Source organism: Zootoca vivipara, chromosome 6 (genome assembly GCF_963506605.1).
Source record: "Zootoca vivipara chromosome 6, rZooViv1.1, whole genome shotgun sequence".
NCBI lineage: Eukaryota > Metazoa > Chordata > Lepidosauria > Squamata > Lacertidae > Zootoca > Zootoca vivipara.
In genome coordinates, this window is record NC_083281.1 from 34929007 (window position 1) to 34956949 (window position 27943).

The 27943-nt window shown below is 45.2% G+C and overlaps 1 protein-coding gene across 3 annotated transcripts; it reads left to right on the plus strand.

Annotated features, from left to right (window-relative positions):
- The first annotated feature begins 1231 nt into the window (after positions 1–1231).
- Positions 1232–27943, plus strand: KDF1 (keratinocyte differentiation factor 1). 3 transcript variants are annotated; one of them, XM_060275779.1, is made up of 5 exons: positions 5672–5761; positions 11973–12039; positions 14770–15850; positions 17784–17864; positions 23143–27943. In XM_060275779.1, exons 3-5 carry the CDS (start codon positions 14791–14793, stop codon positions 23223–23225), a joined length of 1224 nt encoding a protein of 407 aa, XP_060131762.1. In that variant the 5' UTR covers positions 5672–5761; positions 11973–12039; positions 14770–14790; the 3' UTR covers positions 23226–27943. The 3 variants fall into 3 exon arrangements, with proteins under 3 accessions (XP_060131763.1, XP_060131762.1, XP_060131761.1); XM_060275778.1 differs by lacking the exon at positions 5672–5761 and adding an exon at positions 5796–6173; XM_060275780.1 differs by lacking the exons at positions 5672–5761; positions 11973–12039 and adding an exon at positions 1232–1796.

Below are 27943 nucleotides of genomic sequence, written 5' to 3' on the forward strand. Positions count from 1 at the left end.
AACAAAATCCTTACTGCTGTATGCAATGACCGCGGCCAGGGTATTAGTGGCAAGAAAGTGGAAGAGTGAGACCTTACCCACTATATTGGAGTGGCAAACACTTATGCTAGAATATGTACAACTGGCTAAACTCACTGACTCAGTAAGAGAATCATCAACACAAAAAGTATCCAAAGAGTGGAAGGTCTACAAAAAATACTTAAAAATGTATTATCCTAATAATTCCATATTGGCAGATATAGATTAACGTTTGTAATATAAAAATGAGATTAAGGGAAAATAGAGAAGAAAGGAAGAAAGTTATAACGAAGACCCGTAGAAAACAAAGAATTTGGAAGTGTAATATTGGAAGGACGGGAAGTTTCTAAGAAGGAAGAAATAGGATTTAACATAAAGATAATATACGGTTCACATTGCGAAGAAGAATTTATTTTGTATTTTGAATTATGTATTTAGTTCTTCTGTATTTATTTATTTTTCTTTTGTATGAGATACGACGAGGAGGAAAGTACCGTTGTATTCATATCATACGGTACATATGTTCTACTCTGTATTATTTTAAACAATAAAGTCTTTTTCAGAAAAAAAAAAAGGATGGGGGTGCTAGAGGGAAGAGGATATTACATTTCAGGAGCGTAGGTAGCCATGTCGAATGCATTGTTTCTAAAGCAACAAAGACTCTGAGTCTTTATCACATGTATAAAGTGATTGTCTAACTTAGCTGGTATATTGGGGGGCGGCAACATGGGCATAGCCAGGATTTTAGGGGGGCAGGTTTTACATGCAGATAACACAACTGAGTTATCTGCAACACAATTGGTCAGTTAGTTAAATATTTTTATTTATTTACTTGATTTGTGGGGGCAGCCCCCCCCCCCGGCAATCTCCTGGCTATGTCTATGGCGATGATCAGAGGGAAATGAAACACAAACAATACAGGCCAGGGTGGTTGCATTCATGGAATCACAGAATTATAAAGTTGGACGGACCTTTTTTTCAGCCGGAACTTGGCAGAACTCAGTTCCAGCACCTTTTAGGTGGATGCCATTGCCATTCTAAGAGAACAAGGCAGGCGTCTATGGTGAGTTCTGGCACTTCTTTTTCTAGAAAAATAGCACTGCCCCTAAGGATCATCTAGACCAACCCCCTGCAATGCCGGAATCTCAGCTAAAGCATCCCTGACAGATGGTGATCCATCCTCTGCTTAAGAACTCTTTAAAAAGACTGCCTACCCCCATGCAAACCTGCCAGATATTTAAGCTTCTTGACAGAGGCTCTACTCATATACCTGTCGGGAAGAGAGGGCAGGCTAGCAGACAGGAAGAATTAGGGCTTTTTCTATCGTGGTTCCATAATTGTGGAGCTCCCTAACCCAGGATACACAATCAGACCCCTTCTTGATATCACTTAAGAGGGACCTAAATGCATTTTTATATTAGTATTTGTGAGTGCTTTTATTGGGGATATGTAAGAGGTAAGGAGCTTCTTAACTTTTTTCAGATGGGTGGCTAATGGAACTGGATTGGAAGAAGGGAGAGTGATTTACTGCTGCTATTGACGTTAGCGAAGTGTTTGACATCTGTATGTCATTTTGAAATTGTTTTAACATCTTAGTCGGCTGCCATGGGGAAGCCGTGTCTCTTTTGTACAGTTACAAACTAAAAGAAACGAATCCTCTGAATCTACTTAACAAAAACAAAACTTTCCCTTTTTGTCTTTGTGAGCACAGGATATTCTGAAATGGATGAAGCAGCTGCTTAGGGTCTAGATTAACCCCAAAGAAGGCAAAGCAAAAGGTAAATAACAAAAAGGTGGGTTTTTTGCAGGGGAGGGAGAAGAGAAGGGAGATGAGAAAGGTTGGCACAAAAACTATGACATGCTCTGCGCTGAGTGGGGGAGAATCCTGCCTTTCTTCCCTCAGGCCATTCTATTTCTGTCTTCAAGGAAAGCTGAATTTTTGTTAGACCTGTACAAATAAGGCAAAATGAGTTCATTTGCACGATTCCTTAATTTGCATAATCCTGCAATATTTACGGTGTGCCATAACTTGATTCTGGCTTTGTCATTACAAGGAGCTCTGTATGATGCCAAAGCTCAGACTCTCCCCTTCACCCCTGGAGGTTTTCTTCAGCCACTCTTCCACCTCCTGAAGCTTCAGCACCCAGCGCCCACATAGGACAGGTGTGTTGTGTGTGCACAGAGCTCCCACCACCAGCCCCAACCACCTCAGGCACATTGCACATGTCTTTTCCTAACTCATCCTCACTTCAGCTTCCTGCAAGCGTATCTACCCTTCTAAAAGCTATGTTTGAAAGCCCTGGGCAGAAATTCCGTATGACACAAAGGGTTGCACTTGGAAAGCAAAATTGGCAGGCCTTGTCTTCAACACCAACAACAGAAGTGCTTTCTCTTTAAATGTAGGGTCATCTGCAATTCGATTGTATCTTCAATGAGCTAGAAACTTGATTTATTTTTATTTCAAAGGGAAAGTTGATCTTCTCAGGAAACTGCATTCTGCATCCAGTGTTGCCACATGTGTTTCCATAGAATTGCAGCACATAATGCAAAGGGGGTGGTGGTGGTGAGAATCTGAAGTGGACACTAGTACAGAAAATCTTTGTTCCATAGCTTGTTGGCTTCTTAAGGGAGCCTCATGGGAGGCTTCTATCATTTGACACCTATATGCAATGCTGGAGGAGTGTCTTTGGTGCCCAAAAGAGTTTTCCAATAGAAAACGGGCAGCATTGTGGCCATGCTCCCATATAAACAGATAGAGGGGACATGTGAGGCAAAGAGGTGCTGGGATTCAGAATATGGCACTCAGCCCTGCCAGCCTTTCATCGTTCCTTCTCTGAGCCACTTGCAGTCTCTGCTTTGTGGGATTTTTGTGCAGATACAGATCCCACACTGCAGCAGCAGTAACATGGAACTTAATGCAAAGTGAATCTTGACCGGGGCAGAGTCTTGCTGTCCCGGTGGAGGCAGGACTTAAGAATCTTAACCTCTTTCTCTTCTGGCACTTCTGCTCAGGTCATCTGGATTTGATGGGGAGCATGTGTGTTTGAGCTTGAGCTTAAGGAGCGTGCACCACCTTCCAAGGGAGTCTGTTCCCCTGTTGAACAGTGAACATCAGAAAGTAAAGGCATGTAAAACAATTACAGTGACTATTCACAAAACACTGATGAAACCTCACAGTAACACAAACATCTGGGTACTGGTTAGCTAATTAGCACGTGCATTAAACCACATACATAGGGTTGGATCCAGATTTTAAGTTGGCCACGCCTAACTTGCCGACTGATTTCAGTGTGACTATAAACCAGGGGTCCCCAAACTAAGGCCAGGGGGCCGGATGCGGCCCAATCGCCTTATACATCCGGCCTGTAGACGGTCCAGGAATCAGCGTTTTTTTTACATGAGTAGAATGTGTCCTTTTATTTAAAATGCATTTCTGGGTTATTTGTGGGGCATAGGAATTCATTCATCCCCCCCCAATATAGTCCGGCCCCCCACAAGGTCTGAGGGACAGAGGACTGGCCCCCTGCTGAAAAGGTTTGCTGACCCCTGCTATAAACTAAAGTGTGACTTGGTCTGGATCCAGCCCATAGTTCTAGCCTGCCACCTAGTGGACACAGTCATTCAACTCTCTTCTTCATTTAGATTGCTTTTCTGAAGCTTCTTTCATCTCAAAAGATCTGAAAGCTCTTTTTCTGGCTTGGTTAATTAAGCAGGCCCAGCCATGAGAAAGATCAGTATCACCTAACCTAAGACAAATGAAGAAGCAGTTTCACCTCAGGGTCACATGGAAGTCAACAGCAAAGACCAGCCTCAGTGACTCCTACTACTTTCTTTTAACAATGAGGAAGAAACCTGCCACACACACCACACAGCTCTCCCAGTGTTGTGGTGTATCCATGTGCATTGTACAGTTACAGAGCAAAGACAGGCACACGGGCACAATCTCTGATTGCTTCGGGAAAGCCCTGGGGAGAAGGGGACATAGACAGCTGGAGGGAGGCAGGGACCTCTAGTCTTGGCAACTGCTTCATAGAGGCAAGACCTACTGGGAAGGAGTTGCTGTGCTCATTTAAGCCTGATAGGGTCCAGGCAGATTGTGTTCTTGGTAATAAAGAGTTAACTTCAACTTGCATGACGTGAGCCCACTTGGGCATCCTCAATGATGCCCAACACTTCAGTTTGCTTTACAGCAGGGCAGCCATAGCTGGTGCTCCTTGGTACTGGTAGGGTGGAAGGGAGGGAGGCTAACAGTAGGGGGAGCCAGAGCCATTAACAGGCAGAGCCACCCTCTGACTTTTAGGTCAGAAAGCAGGAAGGTGGGGGCAGGCTGAGGCTGGTGCAGCAGTGTCCTATTAGCCCATGTGTTTTGGACAACTACGGTAGTCCCTTCCAACGCTTTGATTCAATGAGTAAAGCGTGCTTATCAACAAAAAAAGCTACTCCAACAGGGCTAGTATCTGTTCTGGATTGATGAATACAGAATATAAGAGTAGGGTCTTATAATACAATTTATTAATTTAAATAGTTGTTGAAACATAATAGCATAAGATCGCAGATTAACACTGCATCAATCCTATGCATATTGGCTTTCAAAAGTAATTCCCATTGAATCCAATGGAGCTTACTTGCTAGTAATTGTTTTTTGGAATGCAGCCTTAACGAACAATACTGAACCATAGGTCAACATCACAGTTTAAAATACAGAACTGAAAAGACCACACAGAATTTTTTACAATATCAGAAAGTCTCCTTAAGAATGAACAACATCCAGCTTCAAAAATCCTAATTGTCCTAGCTGCCGCTGTGGAGATAACCACCTGGTATGTGACATTTGCCTTGGATTTCAATACAAAGTGTATTTTAACTGCGTCATCCTGAAATCTTGTTCCAGCCAGCAGCAGGTCAGATTTAAAAAAAAAAACAACAAAAAATATCCCTAGGAGAGGAATAGAATACAATAGACAAATAGAATCTGCAACAAAGCGTTGCAGTGTGAAATGCTGCTGTTCAGCAACCCAAAAGACAGCAGCACCCTCTGCTCTACCAGAATAGTCCACCCCCTCCCTCATATTTTACACCCCCTACCCGCAAAACCAGTTTCTCAGCATCTGTGGTGGCCACCAAGCAGCTCCGTTCTCACTGGGCTATTTTAGTACACCCCCCAGCCCCATTTGGCTTTTGTGTGTGTGTGGCAGTTCTGCAAATCTTGGGGTTTCTCCAAGTCAGCTTACACATCGATGATTCCGTTTTGGCTACATAAAGATCTACGCTCACCTCTGAACTTTGAAAACAGAGGGAATTACGATATTGGACTATTCCCTGGCTACCGTATATGCATGCAGGGGAGATAAAAGCAATGATTAAATAACGCTTTTGAGCACCTACAGAGTGCCTTTCCCTAACCGCTAAGTAAATGCAATAAAAACTCCTCGAATCTGAGGTTAATTAAAAAACAAAATACGTTGCTGTTGCCTATCCACTATCTTAACTTGTTTCTTGGAAGTGTTATTAACTGAGTGGGAGGGGTCAGGGGTCGCGTGAGAGTTAATTGCTGGGGGGCGGAGACCATTCCCGCGAGTGGGGAGGAGGGACGTGGTGGCCTCCCAGGGAGTGATTTATTTATTTTATGTGGTTTTTTTTGCCTTCCTTAAAAGCGTGTCCCACGAGGCAACCCGTAGACACGTGACCTCACCTGGGCTCAGGTGAAGGAGGGGCCCTGGACGCCGTTCACCTGGCTCGGCAGGTAATGCCAAGGCGGGGCTGGCGGGGCGGAAACCATTCCCGGGGGGAAGGGGCACGCTGGGATCCAACAGGGATCTTGGAGAGAAGCGGGCGCGGGCCCCGGGGTACCCCAGCGGCCTCGGCTAGGCTAGGCTCAGACCTACCTGTAGAAGGACGAGGCCCTGCCCAGGTGTTAATGGTGACACCACTCCCCTCGGCGCCTCGCTCGTCGCCCCCTTCCTTCCGCCTCTCCGCCTCCTAGTCTTCGAGTGGTTCCCCCCCCCCGTCTCCCTCTCCCCTACCCAGGCATCTTCCTCGATTTGGGGAGGAAGGGCTTTGACCCAGAAGATCTGAGGCCAGACCAACTTTGAGGGGACAGGCGGGTGCAGGTCTGACACTTGCTTACGTGGAGAGACCACCCCACCGCATTACAGGTAATCTGCAGTAGGCTTTTCACCTCCAATCCTGCATATGAATCCTAGGGGGCCCTATCGATTTCAGGGCGGGAGTGCTGCTCCTGCTGTTTATGCTCAAGTGAGTATGTTTGAGATTATAGCCTCAGATGGACGGGATTGATGATTTTTAGCCTAGAGGTTTACCAGTACTTTAAATTTGGAACTTCCTCTTGTCTGACTTAACAGGACTGTCTGTGCACAAACGAACTGTATTTATTTAGTTAGCATGTAAAATGTATGCACCATTTGAAAGAAACCTCAAAGTGGCTTACAACACACGCGCACACACACACACACACACCACTCACTAAACTGCCCAGTCCAGAGACTCTGCACCCCTTAACACTTGCATGCACTCTCTTTTCTTTGGAGCAAACATGTCACACTCCCTGAACTGAAAGAGTAGCCCTTAAAATGTCTGCCCCGTTCTTCCTGGAATGCAGGATAACTACTTTATTTTGCCCTTGTGGTCAGTTTAGATATACTTATTGATAGACTGTACTGGTGAGAGCAAATATTCCACTATTCAAGACCACCCTTTACTTTGTCAGAAATTTAAGGGTAGCATGGAGATTCAGAATATGTTAAGGAGTAAGTCATATGCAGTAGCCTGTTGCTAGGTTTATGTCTGTGGTCCTACCATCCATTGCTAGAACAGTCATCTACATATTGTACACCACCTCAGCAGTAGTTACTCTGTTTACAAATACAGTGTGGCCAAAATAAACTGGTGGTGTCCTTACTAAATGAATTGATCTGCTTGGTTACTGGCTTTGGCTGTTAAACTGGGGAAGCGGAGGTTACATATAACGTTAGTTGAAACCAAAGCAATAACGGGAATGATGCAGGGGTGGTGGTGGGTGGCAATTCTCTTTTTAAAACAAAAAAAACTACAATAGCTGGCATAGCTTGATCTGATGATTCTGGGATTATTTAGCAAGGGAATCCAACAGAGAGATGTTGTGTTTGTTCAACATGTACTTGTCTGTCTCCTTCCTTCATTTCAAAGTCACCCTGCTGAATGCTGGTCATATACCTTAGCTGCTCCTGTCTACCAAGGGCACCCTGGCTTGAGCCTAACTGCTTAAGCTGCCTCTTGTTACTCTCACAAAGCCTTTTCATTCTCGCCATGCATTTATGTTCTGGATTTTCTTGCATCTGTATCAGATAGGTCCTAGAAATGTTCGTGATGAAGCCATTCTCCACACACAGGGTTATATCCAATTAAGTTCTACTCAAAGTATACCCATTGAAATTAGTGGACCTAAGTTGCCTAAGAACAATACTGTATAAGAAGAGCCTCCTGGCTCAGGTCAAAGGCCCATCTCACCCAACATCCTTTTCTCACTGAAGCCAACCAGTTGCTTAAGGGAAGCTCGCAAGGAGGACCTGAGTACAACAGCACTTTCACCACCTGTGATCCCCACCAGAGGCATACTGCCGCCAGCAGTGGTGATAGTATATAGACATCATGATTAGCGGCCACTGATTAGTCAGAAAGTTAGCCATGTCCATTCATTTCAGTGAGTCTACTCTGTGTCCCAGCTTCTGCCAACCTAGCAGTTCGAAAGCACACCATTGCAAGTAGATAAATAGGTACCGCAGTGGTGGGAAGGTAAACGGTGTTTCTGTGCACTCTGGCTTCCATCACGGTGTTCCGTTGTGAAGCAGTTTAGTCATGCTGGCCACATGACCCAGAAAGCTGTCTGCAGACAAACACTGGCTCCTTCGGCCCGAAGTGAGATGAGCACCTCACCTCTTAGTCTGGACTTAACCGTCCAGGGATCATTTACCTTTTACCTTTTTCCTCTGAGTATGACTAATTTTGGATACAGCTCACAGTTCCTGGAAAAGTTCTACAGTACTTCCTCTGGAGGATTCCCATTGCACAAGCATTGATTTGTATTTACTTAAAATATTTCTTAACTACAAGTCTTTGTACAATGGGGTGGATAAAGCTACTTACAAAAGAGAAGTACAATGTCAAACCCTACAAATAAGCATAACAATATGCAGTAAAATAGAGGCAGACATACAACTGAAGAGATGAATAAGGCAAAATCCCAACTAAAATGCCATCTAAGACATACAGAAAGGTCTTAACACGAGGCCAAAAAGATTGTAATGCCGGCACCAGACGTGCTCCTTTAGGGAGGGGATTCCGGAGTTGGGGCACCACTATAGAAAACGCCTCTCCTTTGTAAATTCATAATGTACCCCAATTAAAGAAGTTACTTGTAGCTGGGCATCTGCAGAGGATCTTAAAACACGAAGGCTTTTATATTGTTGTTGTTTGTTTGTTTGGACTTATTACCTAAGAGCAGGCACGTCCAACAGGTAGATCATGATCTACCGGTAGATCACTGGATGGCTCTGGTAGATCACTGTTAGATGACTGACTCCCCGCAAAGAAGCTCAACAAGTTTGGCTCCCCTAAAAAAAAAAGCTCAACATTTTTGCCCTGCCCTCCCCAGAAAATGTGGCTTTCCCCCTTCCTAAAAAACTTTGACCTGAACCCCCCAAAACAGGGGGTAGATCACTGCCAGTTTTTAACTCTGTGAGTAGATTGCAGTCTCTTGGGAGTTGGCCACCCCTGCCTAAGAGCATCTGGGTCCCACCAAAGTGCTAACTATGACCTTTAAAGCCCTTAATCAGGCTTGCCAGTGTGGCATCTCATAGATGAGAACAATGGTGCCATTGAGTCCATTCCCTGGTGCTGACAACACCTCTGAGCCCCCCCCCCCACTGCCCCTTGGTCATGAGATGGTGGAGGTGATTACCTTGTTCTCCCTTGAAAAGTGCATATCGCTGAAGGATGAACTTGGAAGTGTGGTGCTTCCCCCCACACACACACACACACTTCCTCTTTCAGTTTGGTGTGTTTTTTTCCAGGCACATTCTACTGGATCTGACTTCTAGAAAGATCCCTTGTAAAAGTGAAGGGGGTGTGCACACTTTCTTTCTTTTTTCCTCTAGGCAGGTGGGGGGTGGTTTGGGAGAGGGGAAAGAGAAGTGACCAGAGGGGACAGTACCAGGGATGGATTAAGACCTTTAGAGGCCCTAAGCACTTAAAAGATTTTGGCCGGCCAGCCCCTCCCCCCCCACAATAATAAACTGTAAAATAATGAAACAAAACAAATAATGAAACAAAATCTACAATAAGATGGAAAACAATGTTGATTTTTGTATATTTGTAGAAATAATGTTGATTTTTGTTCAGCTGTGCCAGATGGTAAATCTGGCAATGGAAAATTTCAGTGGTGCCCCCCCCTCCCTTGATGCTCTAAGCCAGGCATGTCAAACCTGCGGCCCTCCAGATGTTTTGGACTACAATTCCCATCTTCCCCAACCACTGGTCCTGCTAGCTAGGGATCATGGGAGTTGTAGGCCAAAACATCTGGAGGGCCGCAGGTTTGACATGCCTGCCTAAGCACATGCTTATTTTTCTTAATTGTTAATCCAGCCCTGGATGGTACTCATACTGAGACCCTACCTGCCCACGGACTGTCTCGCCAGAGTGGTGCATGCTCTAGTTATCTCTCGCTTGGACTGCTGCAATGTGCTCTATGTGGGGCTACCTTTGAAGGTGACCCGGAAACTACAGTTAATACAGAATGCGGCAGCTAGACTGGTGACTGGGAGCAGTCGCCGAGACCACATAACACCGGTCTTGAAAGACCTACATTGGCTCCCAGTATGTTTCCAAGCACAATTCAAAGTGTTGGTGCTGACCTTTAAAGCCCTAAACAGCTTCGGTCCAATATACCTGAAGGAGCATCTCCACCTCCATCATTCTGCCCGGACACTGAGGTCCAGTGCCGAGGGCCTTCTGCCGGTTCTCTCGCTGCGAGAAGCCAAGTTACAGGGAACCAGGCAGAGGGAGTTCTCGGTAGTGGCACCCGTCCTGTGGAACGCCCTCCCATCAGATGTCAAAGAGAAAAACAACTACCAGACTTTTAGAGGACATCTGAAGGCAGCCCTGTTTAGGGAAGCTTTTAATGTTGAATAAATTTTTGTATTTTAGTATTTCCATTGGAAGCCGTCCAGAGTGGCTGGATAATATATTATTATTATTACTAGTGGTTTTCAGCCCGTTCAATAACGGGCGCTAGAATCCTGGGGTTCAGAGAAGCGCTTGCGCAGCGCTTCTCCAAACCCTGGGACCTGTCCTTGCTGTCGGCGGCAGGGGGACAGGAACGGAGGAGGAGAAAGCGCTGCTTTCTCCTCCTCCGTTCCTCTCCCGCAGCCGCCGACAGGAATCAGACATCCCAGGGTTCGGAGAAGCGCTTGCACAGCGCTTCTCCGAACCCTGGGACCTGTCCTTGCTGCCGGCGGCAGGGGGATAGGAACAGAGGAGGAGAAAGCGCTGCTTTCTCCTCCTCCGTTCCTCTCCCGCAGCCGCCGACAGGAATCAGACATCCCAGGGTTAGGAGAAGCGCTTGCGCAGCGCTTCTCCGAACCCTGGGACCCGTCCTTGCTGTCGGCGGCAGGGGGACTCCTCTCCCCCAGCCGCCGACAGGAAGGACGCGCGCACTCTCCCCCCCCTGCCTCCTCCAACCGCCGCTCCTCACAGCCAGGGAGGGTTGTGAGGAGGCCTTCACCGGCCTCCACCCTCACTTCCCTGACGTGCCCTGCAGTGAGGCGGTGTCCGGCGGGAGCGGCGGTTGGAGGAGGCAGAGGGGGGGGGAGAGTGCGCGCGTGCAGTCTCTGCTGTCCAATCCCTGTATCCCTAGCGCACATGCGCAGTGACCCAGGGACACACGGGACAGCTTGGACGCAGGGACAACTTGGACATTATTATATAGGATTATTATTATTATTACTGCACTTGCTCAAAAATCCAAAGACATTAAACAGTTGGCAACCCCTGCGTTAATGGTTTAAAGGTAAAGGTACCCCTGACCGTTAGGTCCAGTTGTGACCGACTCTGGGGTTGTGGCGCTCAACTCGTGTTATTGGCCGAGGGAGCCGGCGTACAGCTTCCAGGTCATGTGGCCAGCATGACAAAGCTGCTTCTGGCAAACCAAAGCAGCACATGGAAACGCTGTTTACCTTCCCGCCGGAGCGGTACCTATTTATCTACTTGCACTGCGAGGTGCTTTTGAACTGCTAAGGTTGGCAGGAGCTAGGACCGAGCAACGGGAGCTCACCCCGTCGCAGGGATTCGAACCGCCGACCTTCTGATCGGCAAGCCCTAGGCTCTGTGGTTTAACCCATAGCGCCACCTGCGTCCCCGTGCCTTAATGGTTTAGGGCCCAGTTATTTTAAAAAGACTGCCTACCCCCATGCAAACCTGCCAGATATTTAAGCTTCTTGACAGAGGCTCTACTCATATACCTGTCGGGAAGAGAGGGCAGGCTAGCAGACAGGAAGGATTAGGGCTTTTTCTATCGTGGTTCCACAATTGTGGAGCTCCCTAACCCAGGATACACAATCAGACCCCTTCTTGATATCACTTAAGAGGGACCTAAATGCATTTTTATATTAGTATTTGTGAGTGCTTTTATTGGGGATATGTAAGAGGTAAGGAGCTTCTTAACTTTGTTCAGATGGGTGGCTAATGGAACTGGATTGGAAGAAGGGAGAGTGATTTACTGCTGCTATTGACGTTAGCGAAGTGTTTGACATCTGTATGTCATTTTGAAATTGTTTTAACATCTTAGTCGGCTGCCATGGGGAAGCCGTGTCTCTTTTGTACAGTTACAAACTAAAAGAAACGAATCCTCTGAATCTACTTAACAAAAACAAAACTTTTCCTTTTTGTCTTTGTGAGCACAGGATATTCTGAAATGGATGAAGCAGCTGCTTAGGGTCTAGATTAACCCCATAGAAGGCAAAGCAAAAGGTAAATAACAAAAAGGTGGGTTTTTTGCAGGGGAGGGAAAAGAGAAGGGAGATGGAAAAGGTTGGCACAAAAACTATGACATGCTCTGCGCTGAGTGGGGGAGAATCCTGCCTTTCTTCCCTCAGGCCATTCTATTTCTGTCTTCAAGGAAAGCTGAATTTTTGTTGTTGTTGTTGTTGTTGTTTAGTCGTTTAGTCGTGTCCGACTCTTCGTGACCCCATGGACCATAGCACGCCAGGCACTCCTGTCTTGCACTGCCTCCCGCAGTTTGGTCAAACTCATGTTGGTAGCTTCGAGAACACTGTCCAACCATCTTGTCCTCTGACGTCCCCTTCTCCTAGTGCCCTCAATCTTTCCCAACATCAGGGTCTTTTCCAGGGAGTCTTCTCTTCTCATGAGGTGGCCAAAGTATTGGAGCCTCAGCTTCAGGATCTGTCCTTCCAGGGAGCACTCAGGGCTGATTTCCTTAAGAATGGATAGGTTTGATCTTCTTGCAGTCCATGGGACTCTCAAGAGTCTCCTCCAGCACCATAATTCAAAAGCATCAATTCTTCGGCGATCAGCCTTCTTTATGGTCCAGCTCTCACTTCCATACATCACTACTGGGAAAACCATAGCTTTAACTATACGGACCTTTGTCGGCAAGGTGATGTCTCTGCTTTTTAAGATGCTGTCTAGGTTTGTCATTGCTTTTCTCCCAAGAAGCAGGCGTCTTTTAATATCGTGACTGCTGTCACCATCTGCTGTGATCAAGGAGCCCAAGAAAGTAAAATCTCTCACTGCCTCCATTTCTTCCCCTTCTATTTGCCAGGAGGTGATGGGACCAGTGGCCATGATCTTGGTTTTTTTGATGTTGAGCTTCAGACCATAATTTGCGCTCTCCTCTTTCACCCTCATTAAAAGGTTCTTTAATTCCTCCTCGCTTTCTGCCATCAAGGTTGTGTCATCTGCATATCTGAGGTTGTTGATATTTCTTCCGGCAATCTTAATTCCGGCTTGGGATTCATCTAGTCCAGCCTTTCGCATGATGAATTCTGCATATAAGTTAAATAAGCAGGGAGACAATATACAACCTTGTCGTACTCCTTTCCCAATTTTGAACCAATCAGTTGTTCCATATCCAGCTCTAACTGTAGCTTCTTGTCCCACATAGAGATTTCTCAGGAGACAGATGAGGTGATCAGGCACTCCCATTTCTTTAAGAACTTGCCATAGTTTGCTGTGGTCGACACAGTCAAAGGCTTTTGCATAGTCAATGAAGCAGAAGTAGACGTTTTTCTGGAACTCTCTAGCTTTCTCCATAATCCAGCGCATGTTTGCTATTTGGTCTCTGGTTCCTCTGCCCCTTCGAAATCCAGCTTGCACTTCTGGGAGTTCTCGATCCACATACTGTCTAAGCCTGCCTTGTAGAATTTTAAGCATAACCTTGCTAGCGTGTGAAATGAGCGCAATTGTGCGGTAGTTGGAGCATTCTTTGGCACTGCCCTTCTTTGGAATTGGGATGTAGACTGATCTTCTCCAATCCTCTGGCCATTGCTGAGTTTTCCAAACTTGCTGGCATATTGGGTGTAGCACAATTTTTGTTAGACCTGTACAAATAAGGCAAAATGAGTTCATTTGCACGATTCCTTAATTTGCGTAATCCTGCAATATTTACGGTGTGCCATAACTTGATTCTGGCTTTGCCATTACAAGGAGCTCTGTATGATGCCAAAGCTCAGACTCTCCCCTTCACCCCTGGAGGTTTTCTTCAGCCACTCTTCCACCTCCTGAAGCTTCAGCGCCCAGCGCCCACATAGGACAGGTGTGTTGTGTGTGCACAGAGCTCCCACCCCCAGCCCCAACCACCTCAGGCACATTGCACATGTCTTTTCCTAACTCATCCTCACTTCAGCTTCCTGCAAGCGTATCTACCCTTCCAAAAGCTATGTTTGAAAGCCCTGGGCAGAAATTCCGTATGACACAAAGGGTTGCACTTGGAAAGCAAAATTGGCAGGCCTTGCCTTCAACACCAACAACAGAAGTGCTTTCTCTTTAAACGTAGGGTCATCTGGAACTCGATTGTATCTTCAACGAGCTAGAAACTTGATTTATTTTTATTTCAAAGGGAAAGTTGCTCTTCTCAGGAAACTGCATTCTGCATCCAGTGTTGCCAGATGTGTTTCCATAGAATTGCAGCACATAATGCAAAGGGGGGGGGGAATCTGAAGTGGACACTAGTACATAAAATCTTTGTTCCATAGCTTGTTGGCTTCTTAAGGGAGCCTCATGGGAGGCTTGTATCATCTGACACCTATATTCAATGCTGGAGGAGTGTCTTTGGTGCCCAAAAGAGTTTTCCAATAGAAAACGGGCAGCATTGTGGCCATGCTCCCATATAAACAGATAGAGGGGACATGTGAGGCAAAGAGGTGCTGGATTTCAGAATATGGCACTCAGCCCTGCCAGCCTTTCATCGTTCCTTCTCTGAGCCACTTGCAGTCTCTGCTTTGTGGGATTTTTGTGCAGATACAGATCCCACACTGCAGCAGCAGTAACATGGAACCTAATACCAAGTGAATCTTGACCGGGGCAGAGTCTTGCTGTCCCGGTGGAGGCAGGACTTAAGAATCTTAACCTCTTTCTCTTCTGGCACTTCTGCTCAGGTCATCTGGATTTGATGGGGAGCATGTGTGTTTGAGCTTGTGTGGTTTTTGTTTTCTTTTCTTTTTTTCTTTCTCTCCCTGTCAGGAGTCGAAAGGGTGGCAAGTCATGCTTGGAAAGACACGAGGACACCGCCAAAACATAAGCAGCTACCACCAGCCCCCTAAAGATGTTGCGGTGCCCCAGCAGATCAACTCTCCCAGAGCGACTGACATTAGCCTGGAGGTGTTCAGTGGCTCTACCCCTGAGCTCAAGCAAACCCGCAAGCCAACACGAGCTGCGAGAAGCCGCAAAGCCGACCCCAAAGATGCCAGTGGGAGGGAGGGCGAAACGAGTACCTTTATCCCTGGCGCTGTGGAGGCCCCCCGGCCCCCATGCTGCCCCACTCTGTCCCAGGCCTGGAGTGTTTACAAAACGATCTTCTGCTGCATTGTGACATGCGGGGACTGCTTCAGGGACTGCCCTTCTAGGAGCCTCTACAATGAGGCACTGACAGATGAGAGCCGAGAGTGCAATGGGCGTTCGCCAAACAGTCCTGCCAATAGCTCCCCTGCTGAAAAAAACGGGAGCCAAACCGAAAAGAGCACGATCAAGAGCAGTTTCAGCTACCCAGATGTGAAACTGAAAGGGATCCCAGTGGGGATTTATACCCCTAGCCCCCACACAGATACTGATTCATGCTACAAAGAGCCTCTTCCGGAGAAGATAGCCAGGAACAGCATAGAGAAGCAACCTCTCCCCAGCAGCCATCGAAGCTCTGAGGATTACTCCCCCGACGATTTGGATACCGACAGTGACAGTGACCCAAAGAATAGCTCTATATCCAGTGGTCGGATTGATTACCTGATCCACAGGAAACTGACCGAGCTCTTCAGCATTCACCAAATTGACGAGCTGGCCAAGTGTACGTCGGACACCGTCTTCCTGGAGAAGACCAACAAGATCTCGGACCTCATCAACAGCATCACTCAGGACTATCACTTAGATGAGCAGGATGCCGAATGCAGGCTGGTCCGGGGGATCATACGCATCAGCACGCGCAAGAGCCGGGTCCGACCCCGCGTTTCTGTCCCGACCCGCCTGAGTCCGGAGGAGAGCATGAGCAGAGGCAATCTGCCAGACAGTGGCAACGAGACCATGTTGGCATCTGTGCTCCCTAGTGAAGGAGGTACGTATGAAGCTCTGTGCTGTTTGTAGAGCAAAGGAGAGCCATAATAATCAAGGGTGCCTACCACAGATAAATTTAAAAGCCTAGAAAATATGGGGCTTTTTAATACATATTAGAGAGAGAGAAGAAGAAGAAATAAGCAAATATGCATGAATAGTTAAGCACCAGTTTTAACACCAGATCTGGTTTCTCTCGGTCGTAGTTTTTCCAATTCACTTGTACCATATTCAAAGAAATATCCTGCATTTTAGCCCAATTTGCTTAACAGAGTAAGACAACAGTAATCTACCCTTGGAGTCAGCATTCATAGAATCCTTAACAAGGGTAAAGATAACAACCAGTTGAAAACCTTTACTACTCTATGTTCCCAAATTGCGAAAGGATGCCACTGTGGGTCCCAGCTCTGCATTACAATATGGCGGTGGGCAACTTTAAAGCTTTGGAAGCTGGAGTAGTGTGGGAGACCCTGGCCAAATCTCTGTTTGGTCAGAAAGTTCAGTGGGTAATTTTGGATCAGTTGTCCATTTGTACATTTGTCCCTCTGCTGGGAAAGCCTGTTGTAAAGATGAAACTGGATGGAGCATGGAGACAATAGAGGCAGCAGGGAACAAAGTATGCTACCCTGAGCTTCTTGCAGGAGTGATAGAATAAGAATGCAATAAAATCCTTTGGTGGGCATGTTTGTATGTATACTCCTCTCCCACATGCATGTACTTCCTAAGTAGGTTCAAACAGCCATCTTTTCCCAAAGTGTCACAGTTGCCACACTGGCATGTTTTAAGATGTGGAGAGGCCTAGGGGCTGAATGTGCATTTGAGTGCCCCCTTCCTTCACACACAAACCTGCATCAATGTCATTTATACCCCTCAACTGGAGCGCACAATTTTGTCAGTATGGATGTTGCCCCTGCTTGTGTGAGGCCTCGGGCCATTACCTCCTCTAAAAAGGGGGGGGCATTGTGTTGCCACCTAGTAGGAGCCTTCTGCTAGGGTCAAATGCATGGTTGTGTTTACAGCCAACACTCCCTGATAAGCTATGAAAATCCAGCTTGTCCAGCTTGCTCTGGACCCCTTTCCAGGAACCACTTGATTCTAAGCACTCTGGTCAAATGTCGGCATGTATTGGAGAATAGATGGCTACCTGAATTCATGCTTTTTTCTTTGCTGTAGGCCAGAAATGCCTGAGAGGCAAGCAAAGGAGAAGGCTTTTGTGTCTCTCACATGCACCCCAAATGCCAGGGATGGAGAGCCCTGTCCTTCCACATGTTGTCAGACTCCTAACAGACCCAGCCAAGATAGTTATGAGGGATGGTGGAAGCTGTAGTCCAGCAATAACTTGAGATTCACATGTTTCCTGCTATAGGTTATCAGTAGTTTCTTATTTTGAATGACTTGAAGGAAAACAATTCGCTCAAGGCAGCATATGGTGGGCTCTCCTTTAGCAACTGGATCTAGCCACTAGAAGACTCAGCAAAGACTTGAACCAAAATCCCAATTCAGCAGCTGTGTCATTCTCCAAGTAACTACCTCTAAGCCTCAACTTCGTATTTGCAAAAAGGGGTATAACGGCAACACAATTTGGAGGGTGATGATGAGAAGGAATGAAAGAATGAGGGTGGACTACAAACTGAAACAAGCTCAAGTTTTCTTACATAAGACCCTGGGTACATTTGGGGGTTGTAACATTTTGTGCACTCGCTAGCATACTGGTTATACCCTTGTCTGTTTCATAGAGGCAGACCTGGCTGTGTTGCCAAGTGTGTGCTCATCAGCTCCCCATTCAGTGTGTACCTGTATGAGATGCTTGTGCAAGCAGGCATTTCCCCACATTCACACACTTAGCTGTTTGGGTATATCCCTAAAATATGTAGATGCCAAATGATGTGTGTTTCCTTTCAAATTTCTTCTTCTTCTTTTGGTTATCTGTCTTCTAGATTTCCCTGTTCAGATATCTGTAGAAACCACAGCAGATATGAAAGCCAGGAACATGCGGCATGGAGCATACAGCACTGCTGGTAAGCCTTCTTCACAGAATGAATTGTGTTACCTCATTTTTCAGTTTGCGACCTTCGAGCCATCACCGCCTTCCCAAAGTGAGCCTGAAGTCACTTATAATTAGGCTCATTATAAACGTTGTTTGTGGACAGTACTATTGTTTGTTACTAAGCAAGGTATTGGCTTGGGTTTTATATTGAAGTAATAGCGTGAGCCTTATTCAGGAGTTCAACTTGCAAAATGAATAATCATATAGAGCTCTGGCAGCGCCCACTGTACCAGCCCCCCACCACTGCACCAGCCACCCCTAACCCACCTATGCTTTTGGGGGAACCTGCAGAACTCTGCATGGTCAAGATTCCCCATGTGGTTCCCAAGATTCCCCCACGTGATTCCCAAACTTTTTGCCCCCTGGACCAGTTGAAAATTGCTGAAGGTCTTGGCAAACCACTTAATGGTTTTTCTGCCTGCTTAGCAATGTTAATTTGCTGCAGCGTTAATCCTTTAAGGAAGACAGAGCCTTCTTCTAACCGCTCCATTCTGCAAACCACCTGGTTTCGAAGAACAATGGAGTGGCTGCTGTACTTGCCTTTTTTTCTCAGAGAGAGACAGCCTCTGTATCTTCTGCTCTTCACACACATACATTGTTCTTCATTGTCCTATGGAAGCAGTAAGGGTATACTTAGTTTTTCACAAATCATTTCTCCATCTTGGCTTTATTTCTCTTAAATAAATCATGACACAGTGTAATATGCCATGTGTTGTTGTTCATCTGAGGTTGTATTTACCTAATTTTAAGACCTGCTAATGAACAAGTGATTGCTATTATGTCTCCATATGTAAAACCACAGAATTCAAAGAGGGTGCATTTTCTTTTCCCCGTGACTGTACATGTAACTCCACAACTCCATAGAGCCAGTGCCACACACACACACAAATGAAGCTCAGTCACAAACTGTTGGTGGTCCATGGATCACTCTTTGGGAACTCCTGGCTTAGAGCACAGCTCTGCTCCATGCAGTTTAATCATCATGAAATTTGAATATTCAAATATAGAAATGGGTAACACCAACTGTGGTATTACAGTTCTGGGGATCCAACTGCAGATTAATCCAACGATTTCCTTGGAACAAGTGTGCGGAACCTATGACCATGCTTGTTTATGCATGAAGGGTTCTAGCCATGTTATTGGGAATCCTGGAAAATCAGGTGTTCAACTGAATGTGCATGGAGTAGGGTATGTTGTCTGAACAGCGCTTCTGAACTCCAGGGCTAGGAAACTTGTGACGCAGCCCTGAATTATCAACCTGTTTATAGAGATTATAAGAAGGAGTGAGACCCTGTCAGCATAATGCACATCTGCTCAAAGATTTTCTCTGGTTGCCAATAAATTCAAGGTATTACTGTTAATATATAAAACATGCAACAGCTTCAGACCCATGTACTTGAAGGATCTCCTTTCCCTATATGTTCCCACTTTGATCTGTGGAACTGGTGCTTTTAAGCAATCCACTCTGCACTTGCAAGAAATCAGTCTTTTACCGTGGCAGCACCTATTTTTTGAAATCCCCTGCCTGTTTGACAGCTGCCCAAAAATGTTTTATTTAGGCTAATCTACCCAACACATGTAATGAATATTTTATACCATTTTATGTAAACTGTTTAGAGATATATTTTTGATCAAGTGATATATAAAGGTAAAATAAATAGACCCAATTGGCTTGGGTGCAAAGTAAACCTGTTCCTACCTTCTGCCTAATGAGCACAAAGGCACTGGTAGGATTCACAAGCCCTTTGCTTTGGCAGCAGGGTGGGTGGAATGTTCTCCTAGGCGACTTTGGGGTTGGTTTTATTTATTGGCTTAATTATTTCAGTGATAGTGATAAATGAGGAAAATTGGAGACATAACTTGAGAAGAGAGCGTAGCAACTAATTCCACTAACTACTTCTTTCCCCATGATAGTCCTGTTTTAAAATTCTTGGATGATCCTAGCTTTTTAGCCTACACCCTCTCCCACACACATTTCTGGCTATGGTCTTGATGACCTGTTTTAATATATGCAACAACCTTTGGTAACATTATTCTTTTTCTGCTAGCCGTGGAGAGAGGCAAAGTACTATACAAGGTACGGAAGCCCTACTGTCTGGCAGCTGGAAATGGTTCTCTCTCTGCTGGCTTCTTCCTGAGGTTTCCCAAGGCCATTGCCTGTGTTTTTCCAACCCTACTTTGCACAGCCTTGAAGGCTAAGAACTTGCTCTTGGTTTTTACAGGCTCGCCGAGATTCTTAGGAGCTTTGACTTCTCTTCCGCAATACCTGTTTACACACAAGTGATTGGTGGGAGTGGAGGGTGGAGGCTGCATAAATCTGAGTCACAGAGTCACAGAGACAGGGGAGACCTTATAGTCCAGCTGCCTTCTTAATGCAGGACACAACTATGGCTATCCCTAACAGCTGTCATTCAGCCTCTGCTTAAATTATTCCAGTGAAAGAGAGCCTACTGTCTCCCATGACAGTCTTTCCCATTGCCAGACAGCTTTTGCCATGATTGTATTATGGAATGCAGGCTGTAATGTCTGATGTGGAATCTACCAGGTTAAGTAGGGTACAAAGAATCTCAGGTTCTGTTTGTTCTTACCAAAAGTCAGGTTCTAGTCCTCATGGCTGTGGACTTTTTGAGGATTCCACTGCTTGTGTTGGATTTTAGGGGTTGCAGCGTACCATTTTTGCAGATATTTTCTTCTTACTCCCCTTTCCTAGGTATGTCATAGTCCTGTATGGCTCTCCTCTCCCTCTTCTTGTTCCTTCTGCCTCCTGTTCTTAGGGTTAAAATGGCTGCCAAGAGCAGCATCGCCGGTGTGCCTTAGCTGTGCTTTAGCAGACACTGACTATGACAGAGTTTGAGAGCACCTTGCACACAGCTTGTGGTCAAGCTACATTCCCTGGGCTTGATGCAAGAATGGCTGGGTGCAGTTCTTGGGTCTTACGCGGGATCTTGGGTTAGTTATAAACAGGGCTGTGAGTCTTCTGCACATCCATGATGCAGGATTTGGCTAAGAATGCTGGCTTTCTTTCCCCGCCTACCTTTCAAGAAGAATACTTAACTGCATGTCTTGAAGTGTCTCTTTGTAGCTACAAAAACTTGAAGCTCTTTTGTAGCTACAAAGAGACACTTCAAGACATGCAGTTAAGTCTTCTTCAGCTGAACATGAAACAGCACTTCTGTAGCCTACTGGGCTTTAATGCTGTTTCTTTATGGCAAACAGAAACAGGGTCCACATTTGCATTATATATTTAAAGCAGTATCATAGGATCCTAGACTTGTAGAATTGGAAGGGACCCCAATGTTATGTAGTCCTGCAATGCAGGAATCATAGCTAAAGAATTCCTAACAGATGGCCATCCAGCCTCTGTTTAAGAAGCTTCATTGATGGAGAATCCACCTCTTTCTGAGGTAGTCCGTTCCACTGTCGATAGCTCTTACCATCAGGAAGTTTCTCCAAATGTTTAGTCAGAATCTTCTTTTGTGTAATTTGAATTCATTGGTATCATACCACTTTAAACAGTTACGTCCAAAGAGTCCTGGGAACTGTACTTCATTAAGGGTGCTGAAAGTGGTTAGGAGACCCCAATTTCTCTAATAGAGCTGTGATTCCCAGAGTTCTGTGGGAAGAGGGGTTGGCTGTTGAACCACTGTGGAATTGTAGCTCTGTGAGGGGAATATGGGTCTCCTTGCAACTCCCAGCACCCTTAACAAACTAGAGTCCCCAAGATTCTTTGTGGGGGATCCAAGACTATTTAAAGCAGTATGATACTGCTTTAAATGTATGGTTGGCTGTTGAACCACTGTGGAATTGTAGCTCTGTGAGGGGAATATGGGTCTCCTTGCAACTCCCAGCACCCTTAACAAACCAGAGTCCCCAAGATTCTTTGTGGGGAATCCAAGACTATTTAAAGCAGTATGATACTGCTTTAAATGTATGGTGCAGGTGGGTCCAGTTTTTTTATTAAAAAAATTACTAAAAAAAGTTTACGTAAATATGAGAAGATGCTGTTTTCCTGCATCGTGATTTTCAGTCCAATAAATGATGAATTGGTTCCATTTTTTGTGAGGAGGTCTGTTTATTTTTCTCTACTTCTTTGACAGATGTGGTCTATCAGTTTACCCATTTGTGCAATTTCATATCTTCCACTGCGGGTGGAAAATGGGATTTCCAACAGCTGACCAATACCTTTTAAACAGCTAACAAATAATACAAGAGGGGTGGACAGATTTCAGGCTTGTTGGATCTACTTTTATCTCCTTTTTTACTAGAACCTAAAGAAAGATGTACAAACCAGAGCCAGGTACAAAAGTCAAGCAGAATGAAAGAGCATCGGAATTCTGAGCATCAGAATTTGGTTCGAGTACCAGAACTGACCTGAGCTCACAATTCTTTCTTTTTTTTAAAGTCCACTCCCAGTTACCAAATCTTCATCTCAGCAACATAATTGGGGTGCGGAGAGCTGTTTTGTTGTTGCATTTGTTAATCAGTTGTGGGTTGGAAATCCTTGCTAATCCATTGCACATCACCCAGTAGATCCTGAACTACCTCTTGCCCTATAACTATTATATGTACCAGGGATGGGGAACCTCTGGACCGCAGGCCTAACTAGGACCACAGCACCACTTGGACCTCAGGACCATTTTGCCCAAGCCACTCATACCTGGGGCAGGTTAAGGTGTAGCTGGGTCAGAGGGGGCTTACAATAGGTGCTGCCACCATCATGATATCAGTTGATTGAGAGGGGAGTTGTCCTAGCCATATGTCAAACTTCACCCCCAGGGACTGGGGAAAATAAGGAACCCTAAGGTTGGCAGAAGTCCGTAACAGCCAAAAGTGGACCAAGTATGTTCCATGGGCATGGAATGCTGAATGACTGCCAGCTGGTGGAATGGACTGTCTTGAACAGGAGCACTTCACACAAAACTCTGTTGCAGATGCAACTTGTAGTCTCCAAAATGTCAAATTGCAGCCTCTTGGGAACTTAAAGCAAAACAAATTTGACCAATTCAAATTTCCAGAATTATTCGTTCATTCTCTCTCTCTCTTCCCTTCTCCCCTCTCTCTCTGCACTGAATTTGGGGTGGGTGGGTGTGCTGATGATATACAGCCCTGGTTATAGTACAGTGTTCCAGCTTATCCTTTGGGTATGTACTTTCCAGGCTTTTGTATATTGTGTATAAAACTTAGTGTGATGTGTTATTTACAACAACAACAAAAACAACAATGCCCTCTTCTTTGTTTCCCCTCTCAAGGATCTCCCCTGAGCAGAGGCTCTTCTTTCCAGGATACAGAGACAGATTCCTCTGGAGCCCCTCTGCTGAAAGTATATTGCTGAGAAAATGGACCTTGGGAACGAACGTGCTAGGCAACGAGGCCACGGGGCAAGCTCCCGTTTTCTAAATGACAAATACCATGCCACTTTATTTTGTTTGTCAATTTTTAAAAAATGAACTTGACTCCCTTAACTTGCATTTTAAGGGAGCCTCATAAGCACATTGTTGTCTAGCAGCAAAGTGACAGGAAAAGGATATTGGCACCAGCCATAAGTTGGGCTTTCCCAGAATGCTTGGTTTTGTTGCCATTTTCCAAGATAGATTCTGCTGTAAACTTGCCTTCAGATGACCAAGCTAGTGCCTTTTTCACTACATCCATAAGCAACTTTTTGCTGAGGGACGTTAAGTAGCAATGATGGGGTTTTTTGCACACATCTTTCTAAGTGTGATTGTTCCACTAGTGTAAGGGCTCCTGTTATGCAATATCCCACATTATGTTGGTTTGATGGTGCTTGGAGACCTTGAAGACATCTTTCTACATCTGTCATTACTTAGTACAGTATGCTTGGCTCAAGAGTACCACATCTGTGCCTTGGATGGACTGTGTTGAGCGAGTGATGATGAAACCGCCTGCAGTGATGGCAAATTGACATGAATGATGGCAAATCAACTTTCAAGTAGTGTGTAATCCGTGGCCATCCTACAGACTTTCCAACTAAGTTAACGCAAGCTGCTTGGAAAACCAGCCAAGACATGACTTCATATGGATTGCCAACCATTTGTTGCAGAGCGTTGTTTCAATCAACTGACAACCATCATCCATGGTTGGAAATGATAGCTGGGGTCCTCAAGCAGATTGGGGCTTGCTACGGAAAACCATAGGACTCAGCATCACATGTCATTTTCAGTTATTCTTTTTTTCTAAGCCCATCCCACTCTACATCAAAGTTAAGCCTTGGAGGGTAAAAGAAGAAACCAGTTTATAAACAAGCCAGCTTATACTAAGCAAATCATAGCTTTCATAGTAATTGTCAAGCCTCAGAATGGCATTTAGAAACTTGATACATTTTTTCTCTTATGGGACGTCAATGAGTTTGCAATGGATGGGGTCCACAGTGTATCTGGGACATTTAACTTGAAATTCAAACTGGTTTGAAAACCATTTAAGCTGTTTTGCTTCCCTCAGATAGCAATGTGAATTGTTACTAGCAATCCTTTTAGCAATCCTATAGTCTGTTGACAGAATAAAGGTACCCAGGGCTCCTATGTTCAGAGCCCTTTTCACCTTTGTGCCTCAAATTCAGGCTGCTTTGATTTCAGTGGCAGAAAAGCTGAGATGTTGATGAAATGTTCTGCAACTGCGGATGGGTAGTTTCCAGCAACGGTTGTGCAAAAGGACTATCGTCCCTGGAGCTGTTGCCATAGAGGATGGCAGCATCACGCACTGGCCCATTGGCCGCACTTGAGCTGATGAGTGTGATGTAACATTGGCCTTAGCTGGGTAAGGCAAGCATGTTTGTGTAATGTTATTAAACAGCGGCCACAGTCCAGAGCCCCACAACTCTACATACTGTTTTTGGAGCTCTTGGGAGGATGTGTATGTTGGGGGGGGGGGTGAAAACACATAACTCTCCCTTTTCCTCACCCCCACTTGCATCTCATGCGTGAATTCCTTCTCCTTTCTGTTTCCCCAACCCCAGTACTCTCACCTGGAGTCTTCCCAGATTGCACCAATGTGTGTGTTTTGTTCTGTGCAGAAGACCGCAAGGAAAACCTCAGCCAGGTTAATTCATGCAGCTGGTGGCATTTTGGTGATTTGCTGTATATTTATCTTCATTTTTAACTTAGGCTTGATCAGAACTGTTAGCAGTGTATAATTTCCCCTCTTTTAAATGTGCACACTTAGTTGTCGATAACACACTGGATGCACAATACTGTGCTGATTTTTTTTAAATGTGCCAGTCACTCCCCATTGTTGCCTCTCTCTTTCTCTCTTGCACCTTTCTGTCTCATTTGTACCTTAACTTGCCTGGAGGGGACATTTCCAAATAGTAGTGTGTTTTCTTTGGGAAATGAGCTAATATGGAAAATCCATGTCCTTTTGCTATTTTTAAAAAGCCAGTGAACTTTTAAAAAATGATGATGATGATTTAAATAAATCTACCCCTCTTCCACTCATACCAAGGGACTGGTTTAATCTCAAGGATGACTGCAGCATTTAGGAATGGGTTCCAATGTTGCCTTTTGGAAATATCATGAACTTTGCATAATGTTCTAATGGTTTGTTTGTTCCACTTGCAAATATGTATATATTTTTATTGATTCAGTTCACAAAACATACCCACAAATTGAGTACAGAACTTGACAGCTGTTCAGGAAAGAAAGAAAAAATCAGCTGATGGGTGTGGTCTTAAAACGTTCCAAAGTAGGCAGTCAAATGAAGGTGCTTCTTCACAAGGTTCCGTGTGTCAATGGAGGGTGAAAATCATGTTCAATTTTCTTAACAAAGTCAATAAAAGGATACCATGTTGTACAGAAGAAGATGCAAGTCCTTTTTTTCCAGATCAATGTTCCTTTTGTGAGGTGGTTTGTCCATAAGCACAATGTCCCATACTTGCAAAATTCAAGCTTCAAAAAGTTTTGCAGTTAAAGGCTTTCCAGTTCTTTGCTTATCACTAATCAATTTGCAATGAAGGATGAGATATTTATTCATTGTATTCTTAATCTGATGAGTAAAATAAAAGGGCTAGTTTTGGGTCTTGTCGTAGTGACTGTCCTGTCATCTGATTATTTGAAAGAATAATTTCCCCCAAAAGGGAATAAATGGGGCAAAATGATTATTTGGGAACTAAGCCAATTGCATTCCTGCCAGCAGAGTTTGGATGTATTGTTAATTTTATTCAATCTGACTGGGCACACGTACTGGTGATGTGCTATTTTTAGAGCATTTTCTCAAGCAGGCACGTAGCAAGGGAGGGGCGGGGGCGGGGCGCCCCTGGCTCCAGTCTGGTGGGGGCAGCACTCGGGGCAGTGCCGCCGGCCCCTGGCCCGCCCCTCGCCTCCTCCGGCCGAGCGTGCCGCCACCCTCGCGCGCCGCCACGGACGGACTGCGTATGTGTGGACATGTGCAGTCCGTCCTGTTGCATGCGTCGTGACGTCACAATGCATGCACCAGGGCGGACTGCGTATGTATTGCCCCGGGCAGCCAAGCAGCACCGTTCGCCACTGTTCTCAAGTCCTAATTGAGAGAGATCCAAATGGTAGTCAGGTCCAAATTTGTTTCCATAGTTGTTCCTCTAGCTCTTCTCCACAATATTATTCCCATTTTATTCTTGATAAAATGAAATAAGAGGAGAGGTAGCAAGAGGATTTTATATAGTTGGGAAATGATTCATTTTTCCAGTGTGTTCAAAGCTGTTTAGGTTGAGTAGTGTCTGAGCCCTTAGATTTGGTTGGTTTAGGAAGTGTATGATCTGTTGCATCTGGTCTGGAACCAACCTTTCAAGCAGCATTTGATGACCCTGAAAAATAAGAGCAAATTCCTATGGGGAGCAGTATCGGTTGTGGGTCTGCACAGATAAGGAAGCCAAATGCTGTAGGCTTGTGTGTTCTTAAGGAAAATGCTTCAAATGTGCCCAAGGTGGATTAAGTCTCTGCCTCTTTGTTAGAGAACAGATAGCTTCAGGGGATATCAAAGGTTAGAACACACTGTACTTGATGAACCAGTTTCCCCCTTTCTCCTACTACTAGGAGAAAAATCTCCCCCCAGCTTTCATCATCAACTTCCTCTGCAGAAAAAAGAAATTTCAAGCTTCTCCCAGTGACTCTCTGAGATGACAATAACAAACAAGGAACAGGGTTGTGCACACCATAATAAGCCTTGAGCCATTCAAAATAAATACAAGTTGGCTCTCTGCAGTCAGAAGAAAGCACTACTGGGAGTTCAATGGCATTTACTCCCAGGAAATGATGCATGGGATTGCAGTCATGCTGATCCTAATAAATTGGGCATTATGATATGTATTGCTGCTACCCACCCAGCCCAAAGCAGGGGTAAAATATATTATGAATCAACTCAGCTGCTTTTCTTTTTGACTCTCCTTGGTATGACTATGGGGAATAATCAGCTCCTGCTGTTTAAAATGTTGTCATGAGCGCTCATTTTTGTTTCAGTGGAAAGTAACAATAAAGCTGAGGTGGCCACCTCCTTCTCTTCTCCAGTTCATTGATTTCCATTTTTCATGAGAACTTATTAATGATTGTTAATTGGAAGAATACCTCTGGAGAGTTTACAACATTTGATGCTTTTTAACTTACAGCAAAGGTGAGGAAGATGAGTCATGATGGAGGTATATAAAATGTGTTGGAGACAGCAGACACAGCAGCTTTGCTCCTCATCAAAGCAAAGTTCAGGAAAATTAAATGAGGCTGAATGGTGGAAGATTCAGGGCAGACAACAGAACATACATTTTCACACAGAGCATAGTTAAACTATGGAACTCACTCCCTCAAGAAATAGTGATGGCCACCAACTTGGATGGCTTTAAAAGATAATTTGACAAATTCACGACTATGTCCAATGATGATGATATACCTCCCTTCGCCCTAAGGTCTCAGGGCAGGTTACAACAATTTAAAATCTAACATCAAAATCCACTATCGGAGGCAGTAAGCTTCTGAATACCAATTGCTGGGAATTGCAGGAGGGGAAAGTGCTGTTGTGCTGACACTCTGCTTGCAGGCTTCACAGAGGCACCTGGTTGGCCACTGAGAAGAGGCT